Here is a 20,147-nt window from a genome sequence, read left to right as displayed (position 1 = left end):
ACAGCATCTGGCTATAAGATCATAAGGGGATTTTTCTTGAAGTAGCAGATGGGGAGGTTTGTAGAACAGGTATTAGTAAGGATGAAACACGAAATAAAGGTCATAACTGCTGGAAAGGGAAACTTCTTTTATTTAAGGAAAACATTGTGCAAACCCTTTAACATTTAGCAAATGTTCTCATCCTCAGATAACCCCCTTCCTTTTCTCAGCTAAACCTTAGTGCTCCCACTGAAGCCAACAGACACTGAGCAAAAGCATTCCCTGGCAGAATTTGACTTAAGGGTTTGCAAAACAATGTGCATCCCCAAAAGTTGCGATTCTCTGGGAAATGACAGCCCCACTACACCCTTTGCATCTACTCTCTAGAGGCCCCACATGTCCCTGGGGAGTCAAATGCAAAGATAATGAAAAAGCATATTTTTTGCCAAGGTGCTATGCACTGTTCTGCCCACGTTCTCCCCAAATCTCCCAGAACTGCTGCAAAGACTGAATTATTTCACTGATTTACCACCCTGATCTGTCCGTACACACCTCCATTTTTCCCCCTGATGTTACCTAGAGGAAGAGCAAAGAGATGTCTCTCCGCGTTCAGCTGATCCACAGCCACCCCATGCTGTACCAAACCTCTCTGCCATTGTGTCCCTATGCACCCTCAAATCTCTTCCAGGCTCATACTGCCTCAGAGACAAATGGTGGTTGTAACTTAAGAAAGATCAGGTATAGTTAAGACCTCAGTCTAGCAGCAGCTGTAAAATGCACCCATCTTCATTTAGCCCAAAAAACACATTCTTCCTGCCAGCAGCTTTGTCTTAGAACCTTCGGTGCTGGCATAAAACCTTACACAGGCACGAATTTATCTTAAAGTCAGGAGAAGATTTAATAGAGCAGGAGAAGATTGTTTTCAGTATTTCCATCTCAATTATAGCCAAACATACCAGTGAGCCTCAGCCTTTGGGGCTGCACTTGGGCTGCCTGCTCCCAGTGTTGAGGCTGTTGGCAGAATCAGCAGAAATAGCACAACTAGGGAAGGTTTTGGTGATTTATCAGTGCTGAAGTAATTCATACGGACACAGAGGCACTGAGGAGCTCAGGGTCCAGCAGGTGCCCCCAAAGACCCAAGAGTTATACGGTACCACATACTAACAGCAACAGACTTGGGAACTGGCTCCCTAGCAAAAAACATCCTTGTTTCTCCAAAACCACTTTCAAACAGCAGAAACAGGAAGCCCTGTTACAGAGAAAGGCGATTTTAACAGCTGTGATGCCTTATTGCTTAAATTGTGCCTTTAACAGCATGTTATCTTCTAACTCAATGAAGAGTGACCAGCATCCAGAGTCCCAGATTTCTGGGTAAACAGTATTTTTCAATAGAAAGCTAGAAGGTGAATGTATTCATAAAGACAAATGGAAGTATTGTGCACGCAAATACTTTCATATCTGCCTGGCCCTTTAAAACCAAAATGATAGAGTTCATTTGCATTTAGATCTCTTTGGCTCCCTCTTTTCATCTAAAGACAAATCCTCACAAAGGCTGCTTAATTAGACCAAATTAGATTTCCACCTAGTGGCTTGTCATTCATTAGACAACGCTGTTCTTTTTTTCTGTTTTGGTAATTATAGGCCAGTCTCGCAGTGCTCACTTCAGGCTCAAAGTATGACTTGCATTCATGATTTTGTGCAGATGAGAGGAAAATCATTCAGTTACATCAAGTCTGCCTATTTTACAAGTTGGATAAAGATCATCGATGGAGTCTTTTATGTAATGGGGTATACTCTTTCCTAAGTCTTTAATGATTAATTGTAATAGTGTATCTCATGGCAATTTTCAAGACTAAAAGCTAAGTACAAACAGTTCGCACATGAAGCTACTCTATCAGATAGCAGGCGTCTTTCCTTAGATATAGGTTTCTGTGTCAGGGACCTGTGGGCATGGCCCTCACTTCTTGGTGTTACGGCCTTGCTGTGAGCAGAGAAGATGGGATGGAGCAGGTTGGTGCCTGGGATTGGATAGGTAGAACCCTGGGTAGGAAGCACCATTTGCCTTATCTAACCCAGTGAGGGGGACACCTGTGTCCCACCGTTCTTGCAGTCCTCTGCTGTTGGCATTACCCTAAGAGTAGCTTCTAGAGGGGAGAATCTTCCAGGTTTAGACCCAACACTCAAAGGTTTGTATCTGAGTAAGGGTACAGCTCCCAGTGCAGGTCAGTCAGGAGAACAGGTTGGTGCAGACTGCGTGTGCAGACATACTGTTAGCTGTGTCTCTAGCCTACCTGGAGTATTTGTAATGAAATGAGTTAAACTCACAGTAATACAATTGATCTTTACTATTCCTGACTCTGAGGGCAGCAGTTTGCACAGACATCACTCTGTCTCAGGAAGATTCTCACACCGCTGTGGAACACTAATAATTTGTGAACACATTCTGAATACAGAGTGCTGGGAACAGTGCACTCCTCTCCACAATCCAAGCTCCACTCCCTTTGCTGTCCTGCATGAGCGCACTGATTCCCTGCCTCAGTTTCCCCACTAGTACTGTAGGATTAATGCTCAGTGGTGTGTTTTGATGCTTAATAAAGCAGGGACAGATTTTGTAGTCCTTCAGCAAGGAGAACTTCCTTTGACTTTGACCTTTACTGTTTATGAAAGCATGAAAGATAACTGCCAACTTATTATTTATAATCTTCTTGGGAGTGGAAGTTACAAGCAGTTAGCGGCAGGCAGCCCAGCAGCTGCCAGCCCCTGCTAGGATCTCTTCTGCACTAACAAATCCAGGTTTTCAGGTGTGGTTTTATCACATTCTTGTTTTCCCAACCATTTTTCTGTGAAAGAGAAAGTTTTTCCCTCCACCTTTTAAAAAAAAAATCTCATCAAATTTGCCTTTTTCAAAACACTGAACATTCCCTTTCTCATCTACCTAAACCTGATGTTGAGTTACTGTCCCCCAGAGGCTTTCAGTAGCTCAGTTCTGATGTATCCCTGCACTTTGTAGCTCACTGCCTTCTTAGAGTGTAATCAAACATCAAGCTAAGTAGCAAATAAATCTCCCGATCTCATAAGCTGCACAGCAAGATCATGTAAATGCAAATGAAGGGCTTGATTTCAAGCTGTCGCGGGGGGAAGGAGGGAAAAATGCTGGGCCTTGTCACCACAATCACTTCACTCTGAAAGTGCAGTAAATCTGCAATAATAATAGTAATGGCAGCGTGACGGGAGGCTTTACTGTACAAGGGGGTGTAATGAAAAGGGGAACAGAAGGTAGGGAAGGAAGCAGAGCCTGGCTGCCTGGAAATGCACTGGTGCAGGGCTTGCAGGCATCCGCAGGGCAGAGCCATCGAGGAGGGGACAGGGCAGCCCCAGCTGAGTGGATTTGCCCAGCGTCCCCTCCCAGTAAAGGGCTGCCTCAAATACAGGGATTAAATACCCATGCCTCCATCTCTCACTGTACCTCTCTCTGCAGACACATCTCCTACCCCTGTCAGTCCTCTCTAGAACATTGGTGCAATGTAAGTTGATGGGCCATAAATACCAGGGGATGAAACATACAAGTCTTGCAACAATGCAACAAAACCTAGAACCCTTTGAGGTTTTGTACTTCTTACACCTTTGCAATGCATCCACCGCTGAGAGAACCATGTGCAAGCCTTCCTCTTCCTTCACATTTTCCAGCACCATTAGACACTCAAATGCAAATCCAGGGCTGCACAAGTCAGAAGCTACCTGGCAAAGGCCAGGGAGCTCTCCATATACTCAATACCGCTTGCTTCTCAGCCAACCAGGGTATTCCCACTGTTCGAACATCCCCACCACTGCACTGCAGTCTGAGCATGGCATCCTCCAAACCCAGTTCAGGTACACCTGGATCAGCCATGAAAATTACTGTGTCCAGGGGGAAGAATTCATTAGCTGAGTCCTTAAAGACAGTTTGAGAGAGCAAACAAAGCCTCAGCACACATCTCTCACAGCTCTGGGAGGAGGTGATGATCTCTGCAGGATGCTCAGGGAATGCTTCAGGAAGAAGTCTATAGAGTTGTCTTTTCCAAACAGGCAGGATAAACAGTATTTAAGATGCTGGATTTTCCACGCTGAGGTCATATAGGGAGAAAACTTGCAGAAGGAACCCAGAGAAAATTAGGACCGCCTGGGATGTAGAGAGAGACGGTTTTAATTAGAGCCAAGAGGTGGGAAATAAGGCAGAGAAATGACATCTTAATGAGGTTTAATGAAGTTGTCTGCTGATGGGCACAGCTGTCAGACAGATCTGTATTCCAGCCAAGCAGCTTTGTGACAGGCTAAACCTGAACACAGGGAACAGTGCTGGAACTGGGGGAGAAAAAAGGACCTTCTGCATCAACTTTGGCTCGCTCTCCCCACTGCTCTACAACACAGCTCTCCTACAACGCCCCAGGACAAACAAATGAAATCAGCCCATGAGGCTGCAACAGCATTTTGCTAATTTATGAATGAGAAAGGCTGTAATCTTGGATTACACTGAGCACAAATCATTCCTGCTTCCTCCTTCCCCCCTTCTTTGCCTTTATGGGGAAAAGATGCTGGCAGGCAACCAGAGCCCTCTGAGTCTGTTGTTTCTCTTCAGGCACAGGTTCTCTCTGTGTTCAATGTATCACACCAGATTCCTTTTTTTTTTTATTATTACTTATCCAGCACCTTCAACTTTCTTTATTCAGTGCAAAGAGACTGTAAATGCCATCCGATCATAAAAGGGAACAGCGTGCACTCATTTGGCAATGGACTAAACACCCAACTGTGGAATCTTTAAATCCCCTTATTTCTTCTATTCTACAGAGCTCTGCATTCAAAGATCAGGAAGCAGTTTTACCAGAGGTTACAAGACCCTCTCCTTACCTGCAGTTTCCTCCCATTTGCCACACCTTTGCCATCATTGCAGATTTCTGACCTCACTTAGCTGATCCAGTATCAGAATGTGATCCCTGAAAAGAGCCTTTTCGCATGCATCTGAGGACTATAATGCCATTTCCCTTGTATACTCGTGACAAGTAATCTAAAAGCAAGCTGGCATACAAATGCCTGTAAATACAGAAGAAATAGATCAGCAATGGAAGCTACTTTATCATCCCTGACACCAGTTTCTATGCTTTGCACGAGCTCCCTAACTCACACACAGCATGCACATATGGTTTAGCACTGTCGTGTGGCATTTCAGTTGTGGTAGCACTAAAAGCCTGCTCATTCTTACCATGCTCAGTGCTGGACACATCTGCAAGGGACTGTCTCTTCCTCTGCTAGAGGTTCACAGGAGGCAGCTAAGGGAATGCACCCATGTTAAGCACAGGTTGTATCAGATAGCCAAGCTGATTGCTTTCAAAAAGGTGTTTGCAACAAGGGATCTGTAGCTTTGCACAGGGCAAGGAGCCTGGGGGGGGGGGGGGAGCCTATGGAAGGATCTTAGCAAGTCCAGAAAACTCATTTCCCGGTGAACTTATTTCCATGACTCTCAGGAGCACATCACATTTGCTTTATGGTGTAACAAGTGCATGGATTAAACAGGCTAAGATGAGCCACCTCCCTGCGAGACCTGAGAAGCAAGACTGTGGGTTTACCTGAAAGCATCACTGAACAGGTTTGCAGGACCAATAATCCCAAACTGGCAAAGCTGACAGCCAGCTTGCCAGGATTTGCAAAGGGGCAGAGCTGTTGTCACAACGCAGACAAGTCACTCAGGCAATCGGGCACGATCTCACCCCTGAGCACACTGGTGGGGAGTCAGTGACACAGCCCCTGTGTGCTTTTACAGAGACAGGAGCTGAGAAACTCCAAACTGAATGCACAAAAAAAATGGCTCCAGGCAAAAAAGTTTGAGGAATTACAAGCAAATTCGAGAGCCCTCAACACAGAGCCCTCTGGGAAGGTACCTGCTTTGGGCAGGGGTTATTAACCTTCGTTCTCCAGGCAAAACTGGCTCAGCCTGCACTGAGGGTGATGCAGAACAGCTCAAGCTGCTCAGCAGCATCATGCACACTTGGTGAGTACCCTTTAACAGCACATTGGAAAGGGACCACCAGGCTGGCAGCATACAGCTCTGAGGCCCTGGCCAGGGTTTGCACATTGCTGGCTAGAGCAGAATGTAAATGTGGGTTTGGATGATGTTCCTATACAAGCAGCTATAGGAAGCTGTGTTCCTTGTCAATCACTGTACAGCCTCAAACCGCCATAGTGGCAAGCTGGAGATGGTTCATTTTCAGTCTTACTCTTTGACTCAGTCCTTGCAGAAAGGGCTGCATTTGATTCAGCTTCTCCTGATCCAGAGAGTGTTCACTCTGGAGTGTAGTAACAGTCATCCCAATGTCAATGTTCAACGGTTCACCAGAAGAAGCACTAAAGTAGGATTTCAGCACTCCCAACAAGACCTGCAAACACCTACAACACCCTTCCCATGGAAAATAAGCTGTCCCAAAGCATCCACACCATGCCTCAGGGTTCCAGAGGACCCTGCTCCAGCTTCTCCTAGCAGGAGCTCACAGACCCAGGCTGCCAGCCTCTCGCCCCTTCCCTCCTCCTCCACCTCCCTTTCAAGCAGCAATAAGGTTTCAAGACACACACATCCTGCAGTGACTTCACCATGGAGATGGGAGGATAGAGACAAAGGGGTGAGGGGAGGTCAGTTAATCCCACAGACACCACCAGGCTGGGACACACACAGTCTGGGGAAGAGTTCATTTAAAAAATAAATAAATATGAGGTCATTGAGCTCAAGTTCTCTTTTCTGTGCTATAAACCCCAGGCTCTGCTCCCCCTTCTTCATTCCCCTTATTCTCCCCCTGCAACATGCCTTGTGTCTTGATTATTCACAGGCAGGAGTGGCAATGTGATTGTGCTTGGGGAAATTTACATTAGTTTTCTAGGAAGATGCACAACTTAGAAATAAAAGGAAAGCTAAGACTTGGCACAGAGTCTCCCCAGCAAAGACTACAGCAGGGCACCCCAGCCAAGGAGAGATTAAGCCAGACAAGGAGACTTCAAGTCTGTATATATTAAATCAGGATCCCTGTTTTCAGCAAGGCTATGTACAAACTTGTGTGAATTCAGCTCTAGGGAAGCCTCATGGCTGCCAGTTCTTTTGCACTGTGATGCTTGTGCAGTGGGATTCAAATCCTGGTGCTTGTGGCCATGTTCGGTTACAAACTTATATTTTCAGGGACTTAAGCTAATCAGGAAAGGTCTTTATATTTCTCCTTTGACTTCGTTCTTCCACAGGCAGAACTGGGGAAGCCCCAGAGAAACTGCTACACCCTGCCAGGCATTGATTTTGCATATGGGTTGTACACCAAGAGGACAGATGGAGGAGTCCCTGAAGGTATGGCACCACCACTAAAATACAGACCTGCAACAAAATCCTAATGCTGGCAGGGAATCTCATCTCCTTCCCAGTGCTCTCTAATACTTCTCATCAAGGTGGAGGAGGAGAAATCCAATATTCCCCACTTTAATTAGCATCACCTGAAATTAACAATTTCACTGTGAAATCAGACTTGCTGAGCAAGCCATTGTAAAGGGTGCAAAGACATCTGATTCAGATGGAAGATATCCCCATATGAAATGCAGTAGGATAAGATATGAAGTTCACTCCATGGTGAAGCCATGGCAAAAGGCATGCACACCATGCAAGGCCCTTGAATATGATGCACAAATGATGCACAAACATCAGCCTGCCTTCCCCAATAGGAGTTACCCAAGGTACCTGATCTTTTTCTCCTTGTCTCTCATGTTTCCTTCCATCTCCAGCAATAGGCCACTGGAACACCGTAAAGCCCAGGACTCATTTAGTTCGGGAGATGCCCCGAGACTACATTGCCATGAACCGCGGTGCACTGAAGGCCGGTTATACCACAGCCCGTGAATATAATTTGTACTACAAGGCAAAGGACATTCGGTGCAAGGATGTTGAAAACAGTCGCTTCAATAAGTGTCCTCCTGAACTACCTGCAGACATGACTTATGGCATCAAAACACAGTAAGGGGGAAGGCTTGGGGCCCTTCTCAGAATGAGACTATCCCTTCCTACCCTCACACGTACATCTCCAACACATCTCAGCTAGCACTGTCCCCATAAAAGAGGTGTCCTGAACATGGACATGCTGCAACTGAGTCACAGCATCGCTCCCATGTCTGATTGCACCAGTGTGCCAGATAATCAACTACCTAAATCTAATCTAGAGGCCACAATGCATCAATATTTCACCTGTGGCACTAAGGGCTTGAAGCCTTTTAGAAATACATTCAGTGCAAATCCTTCAGTTTAAAGGAACATGAAAAGTTGTAAGCCAGAATGACGGCTTCCCAGGGTCAGAAAACCAGAGCAACAGCATTTCTACTTGCTCGTATTGGTATTTCCACTGGTGCAGTTAAGGATGAATTGAAGTTCTTTATCCTTCCCTGTCCCACTTGGTAGCTCGCCTCCCTGCATTGAGCAGAAACTGGTAGTACAGCAGAATGGAGGCAAGTAAGCCCTTCCCTGCTTTCTTGGGCTCCCACCCAAGAGCTGGCAGGGAGAGCCAGTACATGCAGCTCTCCCAGCAACCCTCTAGAAGGGCATAACCCTTGCAATGCAGCAGGTTGGTTAAGGCTTCACACCGAGTTAGGTCTTCTGCATTGCAGTATCTTCCACAAGATTTTTACAAAGCATCCTGCATACATAAGTCCTACCTGAGGTTCAGGTACAGCACTTAGAAGTGACCCATTTCACATAACCCTCGCATACCAGCTCTCAGCTGCCTGCTGTGCTGCTTTCTCATAGGGAAACAGGGAGTCTCCAGGGAAAACAATGGCACCTTAGACTCACTTCTAGGTCCCTGCACAGAAGCGTGAGGGAGGCTGGACAGCACAGCAGTGTGGAAGAGCCAGTGGGAGTCCAGCACAAGCAAGTGCTCAACACCTCTGAAAGGGGCTCCGAAGCAGCCCTGCTGTTGCTAGAGCAGTGTGTTTTCTTGCTCTGTGGAGGTCTGGATCAGACATTAGGTTTCATTTTAAGAGCTGGATAATAATCGCTACAGAAAAATAACAGCAACAAATTCTAGAGAAGAGACATGATGAACGGCATTGTGTATTTTACATGATAGTAAATGGGCTTTGCATATGCAAATTGAATGGATTTTAAAATGGTATTTAATGACAATTTTCGTAGTAGATATTAACATTAATTGCATCAAAATGAAAATGTAGCATTAGCTTGCTGTTAGCTGCAAATGCCCCAGCTATAAAGCTTTATCTTTATCAGTATCAACCCTCACCAATGTGACAGGGCTGCTCTGCAAATTGCAGGCAAAAGGGCTTTTATGTTGCAAAAGTATCCCCCAATGTAGACCAAAATCAACATCAATTTTGCTTTATTTCTTCATAAACGGAGGTTAAGTGGCTGCCTCTAAGAAGTCTAGGCACGTTTCAAAAGTTTGAAGGAAAATCTGCAGGCCCCACAATAGCTGAAGTAGTGGGAAAGGGCTTTTAATTTAAAGTTATTATTGTACAACTTGCCTGCTTCTTAATAGCTACCTTTTATGCCAACTGATTGTATTTATCCCTCTACTTTGAAAGCACGTTATAGACAAAATCAAATTACTGGGATTACCAAAGAGTTGTTACAGCCATTTCAGTACAAGTGGGAATTTAACATACTTTTCCATGACTAGCAAGTAAAAGATACCAGCTTTCTTGAGCACTGCCCAGCCCAAGCCTGTCCCTAATCACAGCTGACCAGGCTCCCCAAGACCTGCTCTGTTAAAAATGATTTGGTTATCAGTGGATTTGATTCTGCTTTCAGACTCTGAGCTCTGTACAATTGCATTCTTAGCGCTGCTAATTGGGAAGGCAATCACAACATACTTGTCTGGGGCAGAAGAGAACAATGGCACACAGTCTTTTTCCCTGACTTCAAGCATTTCCTTGCCTTTAGAAATGCCACCTTGATAAACACACCAGGTGCAGTGACGTTTTTCAGCAAGAAAAGAGCCTGCGTGTCATTCCCCAATGTGCACACAGTACATCTGAGAAGGCCAGAGAGCAAAGGTTTCTTCCCATTGCATTTGAAGTGGCTGCAGCCACTCTGCCTGATGATGGCAACGCTCTGGGACAATCCCCAGAGCACCAACACAAACACTCCTAATCTGCACCCATAGCCCTGTTGCAGCTGCTCTGCACAGCTGGAATTGCAGTTACTGCCAGCATGCAGCCTCAGGGCTGGGCTGCCTCCCCAGGAACAGCAGCACAGGGGGTTATAAAGGCCAAACAACTCAGCAGCTGTCACAGGAATGAGTTTGTGGTCTTACAGCTGTCAGCAGATAATGTGCAGGGGTTTCTCAAGCCCTAACAACATATCCCCAGCCCCTGGCCTGCGCTGCTAAAGGCTTCTGTCTCCTAAAGACATCCAGGTCAGGAGTTATCTGCAGGCTTAAGTACAAGAGCTCTCCTGGATCATCCCAAATAGAGATGAACACAAATGCTGCGGTTGCTATTAGGGCCTTATTAATCACACCCTGGCCCTGCTGCTCCTTCTAGCATGGAGGATTGCTTACGTCTCTGCTTTCCGTTCATAGCGGATGTGTGCCGCATGGAGCATTTCACAGGCAGTGTCAGACACTGGAGTGGGCTTTCTGAAGCTCCAAGGCTTCTTTCCTTTCCTGGGATATTTACCTTCAAAGGTCACCCATATCCCTCTATTAATTCCCTGTGGACATCTTCCAGGGGAGAGAAGCAGCTCTGCTTTTTTGCTGATTCCCCCCCATTCTCTCCCTCCCTTTTCCCAGAGAAATGTTTGCTACGAATCATGAGGCCAGCTTTGTTGTGAGAGTCATAAAAAGGACATTTTTCATCTCTCCTTTTTCCTGCTCTCGCTCCCTTCTCTCTCTCAGTATCAGACAGAGATTTATTCCCTCCCTGATGCCTGTGGCATTCAGAGCTGGGAGGGGTCAGGGGAGGCACTGATGGGACGATAATAGATAATGCAGTGGTTCCCCAGGGTCTTGTCCAGCTCCATAGCCGATCCATCAGCAGGCAGTGCTCGTGCCAAGGTCAGCGGTAACGAGGATGTGGTAGGGTCCCAGCCTCCCCCATGGGGCATCCTCCAGTCAGGCTCTCCCAATTCATGCCCCAGCTTCTGATCTCTACAAGAGCTGCCTTGTGTAAGCCACGATTTGCAAGAGAGCATGTGTCCATTGAGCATAACACTGGGGTGTTACTGTGCATGCATGCTCGGCTTCACTTGCCCCAGCTCTCATCCCCACTGCAAATAGGTCTCCAGGTTTTCTTTCACGGAAAGTGCTCATCACTGGCAATACCCCTCCTCTAGGAGCTAAAAACCATCCCACATCCACGTGCTTTGTGAATGGCACATTACATAGCCATAAGATGTGTGCAGATCTGGGTTGCTGTCACCCTGGACCCAAATCCCAGGTCCTTTCCTTTAAAAATAACCCCACGACAGTTTGACTAGCAGGTGTATCCAACCCCCATACTCTTTGTGTAATTACCTCGTTTTATAAGAGGGAGGATGCAGGGCACTGAGTAGGCTGGGTGTTTTGACGATATTGGAGATCTAAAGACACAGTCTGAAGACCTCAGAATTTTCACCAGTGTTAACACAGCTTGTTATTCAAGGTGTATTTTGAAGCTCCAATAGATGTCCAGACCCACATTTATCCCCCTAAACACCTTCTCCGATTGAAGTTCAATGTGCACTGAAATTAGCAGACACTAAATAGTCGTTTTTGGAATTAGAAGTAAGCACAGAGACATGGATGCTGTCTACAGCTGGATTTCAGATCACATTGATTTGCACAAGGTCACACAAGGAGTTTGAAGCCAAGACACACCAGCACACAGTTGGTACCCCAAACACAAGTTTTCTCCCCAGGAGCTAGCAGTGCAGCATGTGTCCTCAGCACGAGCACACTCCAGCATTTCCAGGGCTGCTTTTGGAGAAAAGCTTTCATTTGCTTCTTAATAGTGCGAGTTTCCTAATCCTGCATACTATGTCCCAGAACATATTCCTGGACTCAGGGACTGCACAGACATGCCATTCTCTGCCATTCTACACCCGAACCTCCTTCAAACCCTGCATGGCCATAACCCTGCCTCCAACACGCTGCCATCCACTTGGCAGTTGGCCTGTAGGTTGGGCTGACCTTGGGTGTGCTGGCAGGATTTCCCTGGCACTCTGTCATCCCTGTGTCTCCTGCCGGGTCCCCCCCTGCTGTCTGCCTTCGCTTCAACCGTCCCTTTCCTGAATTTCACATGCCATTTTCCTTCTAACCATCCCCTCCTGCCATTCCACCTCCTATTCTCCAAAGCTGGTTTTAATCCTTTGGCAGCTGCTTTTACCATGTTCCCGCAGCAAACTCACCTCTCCAAAGCGTTTGGTCACTGCATATCTCTTTCTTCTTCAAACTGTTACAATTGGCCAAGAGCACCAGTTATCCAGTACCTCCCTCTTTTCTTTGTATCATGTGCAATTGTCCTATTGCTCTGTTGACAATTGTTTCCCTGGCCTTTAGCAGCTCAGCTGTTACCCTGGCTATCCCTGCAGCTTCCTGGCATAACTGACTGCTCTGTCCTTATCTTTCACCTTCCCCAAGAAGGGAGGTTTCAATACTCTTGCTTCTGCTTTGCAAGAGGCCTTTCCACCCAAAGTGTCCATGTGTCTGCACAGCACCAAAGTTTAGAAAGCTGCCCAAAAGGTACAGAGATATTTCCAGCATCTCTTTGGCACACACAGTGCCCTGTTGTGCTTATTTTTGGGACACTTAAAGAACATCTCAGGTCATTAATATATGGCCCTGGTCTATATAGCTATAGACCAGCTGCAAAGATATGCCAAAGAAACAATGCTGAAGAGCAGAAGGTGCTCCTGGAAAGAACCCACCAGGAAGAGCTGGACAGGCATGAAAGATGAATATTCAAGCAAGCCCACATCTGAGCCACAATCACTAGAAACCAAACAAATAAAGATACAGTAAAACCACACAAAAAAAAAGTCCAAGATTGGGGCAAACAAAAGTTTTAGAAAAGTAGTATCTGAGTTTTGGCAAAAAGACTTGTAAAAAATGTAACACAGTGATTGGAATCACTGTCAGGCTGAGGCACCAAAAAATGCACCCAAGTTAAAAAATACAGGAGTCCCATCAGTTCAGATAATTGCATATCCTACTCGGTTCCACAGCAAAGGCACTTTGTGTTTCTGCCACCATTCTCACATTGCTAAGAATTTCTGTTTCAGGAAAACTTTCCCTCTACAGGAGATGCTCCAGGCTGGGTATGCGCTCCCATCGCTGTGTGTACATCAGCTACCGCAGAGCTCCCAGCCACATCTGCCTGGATCATGCTAACTTGTGCCCAGGTGGCTGCATCTCATAGGGCAGAACCCTTCCCAAAAAACACCCCGAGTGCACCATGGTACTGGGTCTCCTTCAGTGTAGTTACTGCAGTTTTAACAGGTTTTGACTGCTTCAGGCTGCCAGCCTTAAAGAAAACAAACAGCCAAGTCATGGTTTAGCATAAGGTTTGGATTCTGCGCATCAGCCACAGAGCTGGGAAAAAAAAAAGATCTAAAGGAAGAGATTTAGATCCCTTATTACCAACTGCATTACACTGAATAGGAAAGTAATTTACTCCCTCAACTGGCTGTTGTTCATGGGTTTATCTCCACTGATTACAACTGGCTGAATAATTCCTTCCAAACTTTTACCATCTAAAACTACTTCATGCCACAAGTGGATGTTTTTTCCCCCTGGAATACTTCTCCTTTGGCAGCCTGAGCAATGAAAACCTGGGCCAGGGCGAAATAACCACAGAATCTCTTTTGTGAAAGCAAAGCTTTCCAGCCCTCATTGTCATCTTCTCCTTTCAAATAAAGTAATGTTCCCACCCAGCCAGGGAGATTCAAGCATGGGATGGAGGTCAAGGGGAAGACCTTGCGCTTCGATTTGTTTTGCTCAGCATTGTGGGCTCCCCCCCCCCCTTGTTTTTTTACTCATCAGGATGTTTTGCATTTGTTGATGGCTGCAGCCTGAGCACTGTTCACTCAGCCATGGATTGAGACCTCCAGGCAGAATAGCTCTGTCTTGTAATCACCTCCCACCTGACTTTCTGAGGGTAACAGCAGACAAATGTGTTGAAGACAAACTAAATCATCTTCAATTAAGTCAGCCAAAGGCTATCTGCAACCCAAAAATCAATGCTAGTACACAAATTCCAGCTTGTGAACCCAGTTATTTAATGGGCAAGAGCTGGCTTGGTATCTTCACTGCAAGACATGTTCAGTGTGTGCATTTAGGACCGTTACAAGTATACATCTCACTCTTGGCCTGGGAGGGAATAGTAAAGCAAATTGGTGCTCTTGTAACCATGTGTACTCCTAAGTACAGCTATGAGCATCTGATAAATCTTTTAAAGTGCATGTTTACAATGGATTTTATTCTTTTTACTGTTCTATACGTATGAGCCCTCTGAGCAAAACAACACATCCTCCAACACTTACAAGAAGCCACTGCCTCATTGGCTGCCCATGGTGAAATACTTTATATTGTTATTTCCTCATCCAAACTACAATGATTGTAAAGAAGCTTCAGAAAAATCAGAGTAATCAGTGCTTTGATGGCACGGATCCTGCAGCTGCCGTGTGGATTGAGGACCCACTATTTCAAGGGAGAGTTTTGCCAGCCCAAAAACTGCAAAAAAAAAATTGGTCCCCAAGTGTTTTCTACCAATTTTTCTCGTTATTTTCTTCAGTGGCTAATGGAAAGTGAGGACAAGTGGAGATCATTTAAAAGTGATCTTTCAGGCCTCTCCACGGGTTTATTGCCAGGACCTATTTAGAGGACCGGAAAGCTGTACCTCTACAATATAGCCCACAAGCTTCTTAGGAAAATGGAGCGCTCTTACATTCACAGCCTGCTTGTTTTGCCATCTCCCCCTCTCCTCACAAGCACACCCATACACGTATGTGCAGCGGCTGCCAGAGCCGCTAATTGAATTCACTGTTGTGAAAGCGTTAACAAATTGTAAGTGACCTTTTATACAAATTTCAAAGTCAAGAATTCACCACTAACTGCACATCCCTCTTCTGCCATTCACTGTTATGCAAAACCCACAAACAATTAAAAGAAATAATGAAGAGCCCAGCGGCCTCTTTCCTAATGAGCTGCAGGAGGCAATGCTTGGGAGTGTGGCTAAGTGCTTCAATTACCTCGGCCCTCCTCACTGCCCTTGTTAGACGAGACGGGTCCAACCGGCCAAAGGGGAACAATTAAGGCAAGGCAGAGCCAGGCAGTTTACAGGGGGATACCAGGGCTGTGCCGGCTCTCGCACAAGGGCCAGAGCTGTAATCATACCCCGAATTCCTGCTGGAGACAAATTAATGGTAGATGGATTGCTAGCTCCAGCCCATTAGTAATGAGGGAGGAAGGGAGACAATATAGCACTACAAGGAAACTGTAATCAGAATTTTCCTGTGCTATCAGCCCCCTTTCAGGGCAGAAGGACCTGAGCGTTAATGCCATACTGCTGCCTGCATGGGTGCCAAGCACCCAAGGCCCCAAGCAGAATCACAGACCCCAGCTTGTGCTTTATGTGCTAAAGATAAGCTGCACCAAGGAGCCACACACCCCAGAGATGTTGGAGACCAAACCGGTTCTGGATAAACCAACTGGAATGGATTTGTCTGACCTGGCCTTGAGCAGAAAGATCTCTTTATGGACACTACTACCACAGGACAAACTCTTCCCATCATAAAGTACACAAGAAAGGAACACAAAGGTGATGCCCCCTATAGCTGTCTCCCATCTGGACTGAAGATCCCACCGACAGATCCTTGCTGTGCAACAGAAGCACATCATCTTAGATGGAAGGACATCAGCAAGGACTAAACCCCCTTGAAACCTCATTGATCTTTCAAGAAAGAATTATACTTTCAGGATAGGCAGTGGTGTTGCAACATGGTTTTAATATCACAACTGTAAAATGTTCTATTATATGATTGATCTGTTGCATAAGCATCCACACAGGGACAGATCCTGCTGCCACTGAAATCAGAGCAGTGGTTTTGGTGCTGCCCAAACATCTGCACAGCCACCAGGGAGCCAGTGCCTGTGCGCGTCCTCTGCTCCCTTGCTCTGCTTCCCACTGGAGCCTGTCCTGACCAGCAGCAGGAAGAGTGCTGCAGGAGCTGTGCAGCTCTCTGCCTTGGCTGGAGAGCTACCTGGATAATCCAAGGGCTGAAGTTTGCACTCAAATATTTACAAACCCCTGTGCTTTTGAATTATACAAGAAAAAGGCTATCACAAGTCAAGTTTCACCATTTCGCAGCACAACTTAGCAGTCAAACTGATTGCACCTTTTAAGCTGGTATAAACCTCTTTCCTGAGCAAAGTCCTTTGTATCCACTTTTGCCAAGTACCTTTCTTTTTTCCCCCCTCCAGTTGATATATAAACCTCTGAAAATAAGTTTGAGGGGAGACTGACAACCCTGAAACCTCAAGAGCAGCATGGCATTGACGGGTGCTGCTCCCAGAGCCGAGTATTATAGCTAGATTTTAATTTCATTTTAACAAAATAGCTGTCTCCAGTGGAAGAAGCATCAAGAGCTAAATGAGGACCCGTCTTGAGCTGAATCACGTTGAACAGACCTCGGCACTGTCATTGATTTTCTGGGAAGAAAAAAAAACGCCTCTGGCTACTAAACCAAATTAGTAGTCACTGATGACCAATTATTTTGCCCCACTGTGAACGGAGAGGCGTACTAAAATTCCAGTTTGTCAGACCCAAGGCTCTCTTCTCAAACACCTTTCAACAAGCATGTACCAAAAGTCCCTCAGATGGTTCTGACGCCTTCCTGTTTTCGGCAACTTCTCCTTCTCCAAAGTTTTAATGAGCTGCTGGCTCTGAGGACGGCCTGCCAGAAAGTGAGCCCTTCCCAGCTCGATAGAACACTATTTGGCATGGCACAAATCACAGCTGTCAGAATTCATACACACATACACAAAAAAAATGTCAGCCTAATGTTTGCAAATTATAATTACCATTTCTCTTGCATGTCCCTGGTGCCTTCATTTCAGATAAATCCCAGCTCCGAGGTATCAGCTGCAAAGCACTGAAGGCTCATATTGAATGGAATAGATTTAACTAGTTTGTAGCTCATTTAAGGCCTACACCGTTTTATTTTAATATTGTTAATACTTTATTATACTTTTTAACATTGTTTTTACAGTAAAATAGCCTATTAGGAGGCTGCAGCCTCTTTTCTAGGAGATTTCTGGCAGGCTTGCATACCACATCGTATAACCAAGTTAGCAGGTGCTTGTCATTTCAGTTGAAAATAGGTCTGTACCCTGGCTCTTGAAAGTAAATTAGAGAGAGTCTATTAAAGAGACAGGAACTGTTTCAGGGATAATAGTTTTGAAAATGTGCACAGATAAATCTTAAAATATTTAGGAAATGTCAGCATTAGAAGTGGCTCCAACTATTTGACTATAAAAGGAAGCATCTGATTATTTTTTTCCACAATTATAAATAATTCGTTACATCCTATCAGAACTTCTTTCCCTTTCCTGCCTGTGGCAGGGTGGTTGTGCCAAAACAAGGAGATCTGAGTGACTCTGAACGAGATGGATTTTAACCCACAATAACTGTTTTCAGCGGATGCTTCCCCCGCTCTCCCCACAGCATCCCCAGATGACAGCAAATCCTCCCAGTCCAGAGGGGTGACATCTGGGCAGGGTGACAAAAGGAAACAGAACACACAAGCCATTTACTCCTGTCCTTAAGTAACACTAAGGCAAGAGGACGTTTTCCTAAAGGCCAGCTACAAATGAGAAATCCTGTCACACTTCCAAGCGGCACCGATACCGAGGCCAAAATTCTCCATCCACTCCGATGAGATCAGTGTTTGACCTACAAAGAAAAAGCCACCTCGCTGAAATTTCTCCAGTGACTTCAGTCGAAGGGTGTTACCTGATATCCCCTGTTCTTCCCCGCTTCATCAGCATTTCTCTCACAAGAGGCAGGAAAAGACAGATGAAGCTTCATGTCCTACAGCCCCACCAGAGCTTACGTGCATAACTAAGCACACGAGCCATTCCCACTGATTTCAAAGAGGCAGTTCATGCGTGTATCATTCCAGGCATGATTCTATACTTTGCTGGATCAGGACTTAAATGCGATTAATCACACGGCAGGGAAGGATCTCTGAAGAGCATCAACCCAAATGTGTCCTTTCACGCATTTACTTACAAGCCAGCTGTGGACTAATCAGTCACCAACTGGCTGGTCCAGTGGAGATGGTAAAAGTCACCTCCATAGAGGTGTGAAAACACATTCAGCTACCACGAAAATCAATAATCAAACACTACACACAAAGGCTCAACGTTTTCCTCTGTCCCTCCCTGCTACTTCTGCACACCAGGCAAGCTCCTGCCTCGGAGAGCAAAAGGACAGGCCAAGGAAACAAGCCCATGTGCAAAGCTCACCATATGCTTGTGCCAGAAATCCCAAGATTTACTCCATGCAATAATACTGGAGACCTACCCAGAAAATAAGACACTTGACCACAGGTTTGCCCTATCTTTCATCCTTTGCAAATGTTCCACCCTGCTCTGATCAGTAGGAAATGCCAGACTGGAAGGGAAAGAGAAGGGACAACAAAGGGTAAATGTTGGGTGTCACCTTTGGCACTGGGTGTCTCCAGATAACAATCTGGAGCAGCACAGCTGATTTGTAAGCAAAGCCCTGAAAAGCCCTGCAGCATGTGATCTATGAAACAGGAGGCCTGCAGAAGGATGTCTCCTCTGATATGAATGCCCCCTCGGGATGTATATTGCTGGATTGCACATCTAGTATCATTAGAAAACACGACCATAGATTAGGCTGTTTTGAAGCATGTGGTGTGCAATAATTAAGTAATAAAAGTCACCACAGGGGTGGAGGAACAAGAAATGGAGAGTTACTATTTGCATATGCACTGCTGGTGCCCTCTGTGATAGTCAAAGATTCGAGACTGCTAAAAGCTGTCTGCTACTGATTTTGGACCTACTCCTGCCAAAAGCCATGAAGCACCAGCTCACCCTGTGGCACATGGGCTCTCTAGAGAAAACGACCTTCTGGTGGAGATGGTGGCCCAGAAACAGCCCAGCAGTTAGTTCTGTTCACCAATGTCTTCCAGATGGTCTGAACAGGCAGGGAAAGCACTGCCTTTCTGTCACAGGAGCTGCAGCTGAAGGAGCTGCAGGCTACAGGTGGGAACAGAACTGGGGCTCCACAGTCCTTGGTTGCTGCTGAGGTGGAAGAATCCCTCCCCAGCAAGGTGTACAAGAACAAGGACCAATAAAACTTGAAGCTGGAGTCCTCCATCACCTTCAAGTGTTTGCTTCTGTGGGGAAAGAATAGCAGCAGGACCACAGCGATAACTGATATGCTGTCCTCAAGGCAAGAACCCTGCTGCTGCCACTGCCAGTTCTGCCTCCCATGCTGATGAAGTATCCTCACTTGCAAGGAGCAGGACTCGACCATTTCAGGCTGCAGCTCTGCCACAAGCTGGTCAGGTTAACCCCAGCTCAGAGCAGCTGAACAGGACACTGGCCAGCAAGCAACTGCCTTTTATTTTTCCTGAACCATGCTCATCTGTCGCACCTCTCTGCTGCTGTCTTCTCCTGGCCAGGGTGCTCCTTGGTATGCTGCTTCAAGGGGCAAATGTATCTGTGCAGCTGAGGTACTAGAGCAGGGCTTAGCGTTCCAGCTCCCCTTTCTGCTGCCTTGAGTCAATTTTTATCTCTATTCAGACTGCTTAAGACAGCACTTATTCCTCTCACCCAATCAGTCATTCCATGTGTTTGTGGGGTTTGGTATACCACAGTAGTGATATTTCAATTGCAAACCCAGTGTTATTTTAGCAAAACCTACTTTGCACCCAGTGGTTTCTTCCACACAGCTCCCATGGCTGCGTCAGGCTGGAGGGGACCCAGCCAGAGCTGCTCCTATGAGCCCCAGGGTGGCAATGCAAAAACCCAGTTGCCTCCAAACATTGCTTCATTCAGTGCTTTCATTACCCATCATCAGGTATCAGCTGGGAAATGTTCTCCTGGAGCCACAGCAGGGCCCAAAGCTGAGCCACAGTTGTGGTGCTATGTGCT

The 20,147-nt window shown here is 46.1% G+C and overlaps 1 protein-coding gene across 1 annotated transcript in view; it reads left to right on the top strand.

Annotated features, from left to right (window-relative positions):
- The window catches only part of CFAP77 (cilia and flagella associated protein 77), a 59,776-nt gene that overhangs the window by 28,298 nt on the left and 11,331 nt on the right, over window positions 1–20,147 (top strand). The window contains exons 2-3 of the mRNA XM_062640995.1: window positions 7,234–7,333; window positions 7,762–7,990. Coding sequence (XP_062496979.1) covers window positions 7,234–7,333; window positions 7,762–7,990 — 329 coding nt within the window. The remainder of the gene's footprint in view (window positions 1–7,233; window positions 7,334–7,761; window positions 7,991–20,147) is intronic.

Source organism: Pezoporus occidentalis, unplaced genomic scaffold (assembly GCF_034315485.1).
Source record: "Pezoporus occidentalis ecotype Australia unplaced genomic scaffold, CSIRO_AGI_Poc_V1 ctg68, whole genome shotgun sequence".
Classification (NCBI taxonomy): Eukaryota; Metazoa; Chordata; class Aves; order Psittaciformes; family Psittacidae; genus Pezoporus; species Pezoporus occidentalis.
The sequence above is the reverse complement of the archived record's forward strand: the minus strand, read 5'-3'. Positions and strand labels throughout refer to the sequence as shown.